The 6,912-nt window shown below is 40.1% G+C and overlaps 1 protein-coding gene across 1 annotated transcript; it reads right to left on the bottom strand.

Annotated features, from left to right (window-relative positions):
- Positions 1–5,673: 5,673 nt before the first annotated feature.
- Positions 5,674–6,492, bottom strand: LOC142402807 (tetraspanin-3-like). Its single transcript, XM_075488630.1, has one exon. It carries the CDS (start codon positions 6,490–6,492, stop codon positions 5,674–5,676), a length of 819 nt encoding a protein of 272 aa, XP_075344745.1.
- Between the last annotated feature and the right edge of the window lie 420 nt (positions 6,493–6,912).

The following is a 6,912-nucleotide window of genomic DNA, read 5'->3' as shown; positions in this document are numbered from 1 at the left end:
CACCGTGCCAATACCACCATGCCTTTTAGTGACCGGCTCATGATCAGACAGGAGGCTGTGAGGATGGAGGGATGAAGCCATCCCATACTACCAGCCTAACGACATTGCCCTGTTGTAAATTATAGGTTATATGTAGGTGCACGTTAGCAAGAAAATCTTGTCTCTGTACCCCAGGTTGTGTGAAGACTTGAGGCCAGGTCTCAGCTAGTATAAGCTGCTTCAGGTCTTCCAGTACCAGGGAAGGTGAAGATCTTCTCTACTTGGACATGCTGTGTGCAGAAACTCCTTCTTAGCTGTCCTAAAACTGCTTTCCATATGGACGAACTTAGTCCAAAGTAACTGTATGGGAATCTCTTCCAAAACAGAAATGTTTGAGAAGAGCTGCTGCTTTTCCCAGCATCCCTTCCCCACGTACACTTCCACTAGGCAGAAATTAGTTATGGTACGCCTGTGGATCTAGTACATAGTAATCTCAGACTCTTCCTCCAATGGAAGTGTAAGCTCCTGGTACCTGTTAATATCCCTGAAATGGCTTTTTAAAGACAACAAAAGAGCAAAAAGCCTGGAGGGTTAGCTTAAATATTGCATTGTTTAAACAGTTGAGTGAGTTCCTTACTCTTTGAAAGGAATTTTCTCAGACTACGATTACTTTTATCTTTTTTATTTTTTTAACCTATAATCCAACAAAGCTTCAAAACTTTTTTCATTAATTTAGATGCAAACCTCATACCTTCACTCACAAAGCTGAATTCTGGCAAATCTTCTTAGGAAGTAACACATAAATCATGGTAAGAAATTAACAGTTTGAAGTCTAATAAAAAGAGGCATACTGACTGCATCTGTTGAATTATCAGAAGAGATATTAGTTGACATGACTTAAAGGATGGAGAGACAGATGAGGGGTTTCCTATATGCAAGCTTCTTGGAGGTCTACAGCTACCATTTGAAGCTTCTTTAATTAGAAAGGAACTTTTTTGAAAGAAATCATAAGTCTCACGTGCAATGACTAGTTTCAGCTTTTTCATCAAATCCAATTCTATGCAGGGCACAAAAGCACTCGGAAGTATATTTCTTACAATTAATCACCTATAGCTGAATTGCAATCTTTTGACTTACTGTTATGGAAGGCTCCACAATAATATCCGTGTACAGTCTCCATGTAAATATGCACACCTATACACATAAATTACATACTGTATATTCAAATATTCTCTCTCTGAAACACACATAGGTGGTTTTGTAAGGTATTTTCTCCAGGAGTACATATAGAAGAGTGACAAAAATTGAAAGGAATACATGAATGGGTTGATTTAAGGATTTATTATTGCTCTTAGGTTCTCTTCAGAGCTACAGCCTCCTGCTTTCATCTTTCATGCCTTAAGCACAAGATTTATCTTTCTTTCTCAAACCAGCAGTATAGTTTTTCAAAAAACTTACTGCTCACTTAGCTTTAGAAACAATATGGATGTACCTTGTGTTGACTTCTTTAGCTTGTGCACCTTTCTCCTCTTCCAGCATCCCCACATGGGTTTAACTATGGGTTCATACAAATTCTGTGCCAGGCAAGTACAGCCATCTTCCTCCAGTTTTAAGGTGTGAAACTGCAAACGTGTGCTCCTGGATAGCTTTACCTGTGTGACCTTTCCTGACAAAATCAAGTTATTCACATGCACAGCTGCTTTTAGAGCTGATCCCCTTGGGTATTAACTCAGTACACGAAATATTTAGCTTTTCGTCTACTGGAGAAGATAGATGACGTCACTTCATTACAAAATAAACTCCCATGGTATATCAGAGCAACATCAAGGCAATTAAACTCATTGCAGGAACTTTCTGTATTCTTCAGTAACACTACATATCTATATGGAAAAACAGGTCATGTTTCCACAGTGATTTACAGTATACAGCAGGCAATAACAGAATGCCTATCTTCTTGAAGATAGAGTTATTTTCTTTAAAAAAAAATGAAGAAGGTAAAAGGGACCCCTGAGGATAAAAACTGATTACTGACACCTAAAAATATTAACAACAGATGACATGAAATCTTTCATCTTCAATGCTTCAGATCAACTAAGTGTCAACTTGGCAACTCTCTAGCTTTCAGAAATGTGCTCAGAAAATGTTCCATTGTTTTGAAAGAGCCATTTGGCTCAAGGGACAATCACACACAATGGGATTTCTTCCTGGTGTTTGAAGTAGCAGCTGCCAGATATTGGCAAAGCCCTTACTGTTGGTGTTGCTCTAAAGAAAATACCCTGTTTAGCAAGAAAAAGGCTTAGCTGTTTCACGTAATCTTTTCTAGCTGGTGGAGATCACCCAACTCAATTTCTAAGAAAAAACACAAAGCATAACACTACAACCTCCAGCTTCATTGCACAGGCAAAAAACCTTACCAGACTATAAAAACTGCAATTTCAATTAAAGAGTAACTTTAAGTGATTTAACACTATCTATGGGAGGTAGTCAGGAACTGAGTCTTCAATCACCTTCTAGCAAAGCCCAGATCTTTCTACTTTGTATTTGTGACACAGAATTTAATTTTAAACTGGAAAGACAATAGACTTGATGAAGGACAACTCATAATTCCAGAATCTGGATTATGTTCTGCTCAGTTAGAGTAAAAACAAGCCATAATTCACAATAAAGGGGTGGGGGAGAGGAGGGTGAAAAAAGGAAGGAAAAAAAAAAAAAAGACTACTCCTTCTAGGAAAAAAAAGACAGAAAGAAGGAAAGACAGAAAAAGACAGACAGAAAGACCAATGGGCACACAGAAAGACAAAGGAGAAACAGCATAATTTCAAAATACTCACTATCTGGAAAGGTGAAGGAGTCAGAAAGCAGCAATCAATTTCAAAACGGCCATGTCGTAAAGCTGCAGCCAGCGCTCTCTGCCAAGTTTGGTAGTTCAGTCCAAGAGAGGTGTACCAGAAAGAGGTTGTTAGAGGGCTGCAGTGATGACTACCTTTCAGCATTTAATTTTGCCTTTCTGACTGTTGTCTTCTAAGGAGAAAGACATCACAGTGAAATAACCAAACCACACATGGAATATATGTGTTTCAGTGTACTCTGCAAAACAATAATCACAGAATATATTTCCAGCTTTGCACTGGACATCGGTTTCTCCCCTTCAAACCCAAAGCAACACAATTTTCAGAAATGTTGATTGTAAGTCATCTGCTGTCTGCCTATACAGGTGCTCATTTTTACAGATTATGAAAAACACCTGGAGATCCTTTCAGAATGAAACATGCAATGTATAGGTTGCAATAGTACCCAAGGATTTATGTATAACACAGAAATACACTGCAGTTGCTTAAAAATAACTATTTTTATTTCCAAAGAAGTTACTCCTGTCCAGAAGTAACTATTCAGAATCAAACCGCCCAAGTCAACGCAAGCAGAAAGAGGTAATAAATCTAGTGTTTTGTCTAGCGACTCTCCACTAACAACCATTTCTATCTGTAGGAGGTCTGTCTCATGCATCCTCATACTCTCCCCTTTGTTTTTACCAGGTTGAAGATCTGATCTTCCAGAGATACCTCTAGTATGCAGGGGAAAAAAATAATTCCTGAAAGTCGTTTCTTACAGTTAATTCCCAGAGATTTCTTTTATTTCATATTTATCTTATTATTTTCTTAGTACAGTAAGAGTAGAGGGAGCCATGCATGACCTGGACTTTTAGCAGACTGGAGAGTAGATGAGAACATCCACATTAGTAATTCTCCTCTTTAACCACCTTGAAATTGCTTCTTTCCACTTAGTAGTGAAAAAGGGTATTTCCCTTTTTTAAGAGATTCTGGCTCAGAACATGTGAAGGAAGTTGTAAGGGATAAGAATTGATCTGAGAAGAAAAATATTGCCCTTAAGAAAGACAGGTGATAAAAAGGCACTACATCCACTCTACTCTTCCACCTTTCTTTCTTCAACAAGCTCAATTTCTTCCTGAGCCAGTTGCTGTCACTTCAGTTTCATTGCATCTTTGTAATGTCATAACAATAACTTTGCATCACAAAACATTTATGTGCCAGGGTACCATAAAGCCATAAAGACCCAATTGCGGTGCTTAACTAGATGAATGCTATTCACTGCCACATGCCTCCTGTGTCAAACAAACTGAAAGGCGTATTTCCTTCTATTATGTTACTCAAAGACACAGCTATTTTCCTTTTTTGCTTTGGAATATTCCTCCTTTTTTTGAAGAATTAGTTCTTTATCTAAATCAAGGTCTTTATTTTTTTATGAAGCAGCCCTGCAGTATATTTCATGTTTGATATCCACAGTTATTAATAAGCCTGCAAGAGCTAACCTATGTCCTCTGATTTCCTACACGCTCCCCCCCCCCATGAAAATCAGTAGCTGGTGATTTGGTGTCTGAAATTTGTCATAAAGTACCTGACATTCAGTAGAAAATTTAAAGCAGTAATGATTTAGCTAGCTATCGCTTCAAGTGGTAAGAAAGTTGCCCAGTCCAGTGGTTTTTAGTGTTTTTTTTCCTTGTTCCCAGTCTGGTAAAGCCTAACATGGTGCACTAGTAGGCCCTGGAGATTCCCCACATACACTTACCAAAGGATGCAACCTTTGCAGTTCCCATTCACAGGTCAGTAGTGAGGCTGAGAGCATTCCCTAAACAGACACATACATACAAGCATGCACAACACACTGTGCAGTCCAACACAGGCAGAACAGAGCTTTTACCAGCACCTCCCCAAACACCAACAGCACCAACATAAACAAGAATACGGATAGCCTATACACTGACTTAGTCCATTTCAGCATATGCAGACTGGAGTGAGACCCACAGAAAATGGATAAGAGGATTTAGTAAGAGTATGGCAGATGTATCTTAAGAAAAAGCAACATATTGTTGTTGTCATTCAAGCATGCATATGACCCTACATAACTTTTCAGGAAAGGAGAATTGACTCATTCCTTGCTTTGACACAAAATAAATGAATAAATACAGACAGACTTTCTTCTTCCTCCTCTTTAATTTGGGAATTACTCCTGTGCAGCTCCTGAGATAACTATACCTCCTGCTGGATGTCATCTTATTAGTTACTCTGCTGCTGTTAAACATATCTTCTCCATTTAGGTTGCACCCTCATGCCACTTTGAAAATTGGCATTTATTTTCACTGAAGAATAAGTTAGTTTTAAAACCAGTGTTTGAAGGAGAAAAAGAAAGGTATTAAACTTTATCCAAAGGGCTTTTTTTTTTTTAGAAATACCAAAGTCTTAAATACAAGTTTGAAGGTGGAGGACTCTGCTTCTTAATTACACTTAAAGATTCTAATACAGTTAAGATTTATTGCAAAAATTCAGGTCATGACCTCACAACATGCTCCCATGAGCAAGACATACCTCTACCTACTGCTTCCCCCACACTCACATACAGTAGTTTCATGTTTGCACATACTGAAGACCCTCCCCTCCCTGCTGTGACTTCCAGCAATGAAATTTTTTCAAATACAGGATGCTTATCAAACAAGAACTGGGGAAAAACTGACGTAATATTGTAACATTAAAAAAGAAAAAAAAATCTGGCAGTGATCAATTTGTTTGACATGCAAATATATTTTCAAATAAAAGAAGTTTTTGTCCAGTGCAACTGGAGAATGATACAAAACCAAGGAAATACACAGCAGGTTCAGCAATGCTGCCAGTGTCTGCAGCCCTAGAAGAAGGTAGATGAGTCCAGAATTCTGAGGTCGTGGAAAGGCTGATGCCTCATAAGGATGCCATTGCTGACACTAGCCAACAGCTCTAAGACGCTTAGCACAGTACAGCACCAAAACACATACAGCATGATGAAACTCAACCAGTCTTCCAGCTTCTTTAGACAGCCTTCCTGAAAAAGCTGTTCCAGATGGCCTAAGTCACCCCTGCAGTGAGAATTCTTCTCCTTACAGCAGCTTTCAGGGACATGAGCTTTTTCATCTGGAAGATGCCAAGAAGCAGCTGTTGCCGTTAGCCAGTCTGTGTAGTTTTGGACCCCACAACACTGCAGCTTCCTCTGTACTGCATCCATAGCCCTGCTGCCAGGACCCCAGGAGTGTGTCCCGTTGTACTGATAGACAAGGTAACCCATAGTGCTTTTCAGCTCAGAAGCCATCCAAATAGAGTAGAACTGTGCCAAAACTGCTGAAGACATTTCCAGGCAAAGAAGGACCACCAGCAAGTACATGAGAGCCCCTTGCTGGTAGCGGGAGCTCCTCACAGAAATAGAGATAGCCAAAACTCCAGTAGGTAGCAAGATAAGTGCAGCTGCAACAGCCAGCCAGCCAAGGAGACAGAAGAAAGACTCCTGAAATAAATATCTATAGTTCTTGTACATCAGGATCACAAAAACTCCACCGCAGGCCAGAGCTACAGCCATGCCCCAGAAGATGAAGCCTAGGAACCTCAGCAGATATCGAGCAAAGGGCCTGATCCAGGAGTCCTCACAGCGCCATAAAGGTAGCAACACCACCACCCCAGCTCTAACCCTCTTCATTCTGCTCACTCGTAGCAGCCCAAACCCTCACCACCACCATTTAAGAGGCCTCCACCCCACTTATGCAGGTGGAGCAGATGACATCTCCACCCAAAAACAACTTGCAAGGGAGCAACACTGATGAGACTCCCTCAGCACAAAGACTAGGCTAAGCTGCCTCAGCTAACCACATGGGGCTGCTTGTTCAGCGTAGCCTGCAGAAACCGGGAGGGTATGTGCCAAACTCACTGTCCAGAGGTCATTTACTCTGCTGTCTCTGGAGACATTTGCATTTGAAGGATGAGGACAGCTGGAAAAATGCTGCAGCCTTGCTTTACTACACTCATGTGTTAAAGAGCTAAATGTAAAGAAATAATTAAGGTGGTAGCCAGCTGTGCTAGTTCAGATCACTTAGACTGCCCAAGTGAAAGACATAATCCA

The sequence above is a fragment of the Mycteria americana genome, chromosome Z, assembly GCF_035582795.1.
Source record: "Mycteria americana isolate JAX WOST 10 ecotype Jacksonville Zoo and Gardens chromosome Z, USCA_MyAme_1.0, whole genome shotgun sequence".
Classification (NCBI taxonomy): domain Eukaryota; kingdom Metazoa; phylum Chordata; class Aves; order Ciconiiformes; family Ciconiidae; genus Mycteria; species Mycteria americana.
Note: the sequence above shows the minus strand (reverse complement) of the source record. Positions and strands in the feature narration are given on the sequence as shown.

Bases quoted from the DNA above. Each gene is read 5' to 3' on its own strand.
- LOC142402807 (XM_075488630.1), bottom strand. From the start codon at position 6,492: ATGAAGAGGGTTAGAGCTGGGGTGGTGGTGTTGCTACCTTTATGGCGC.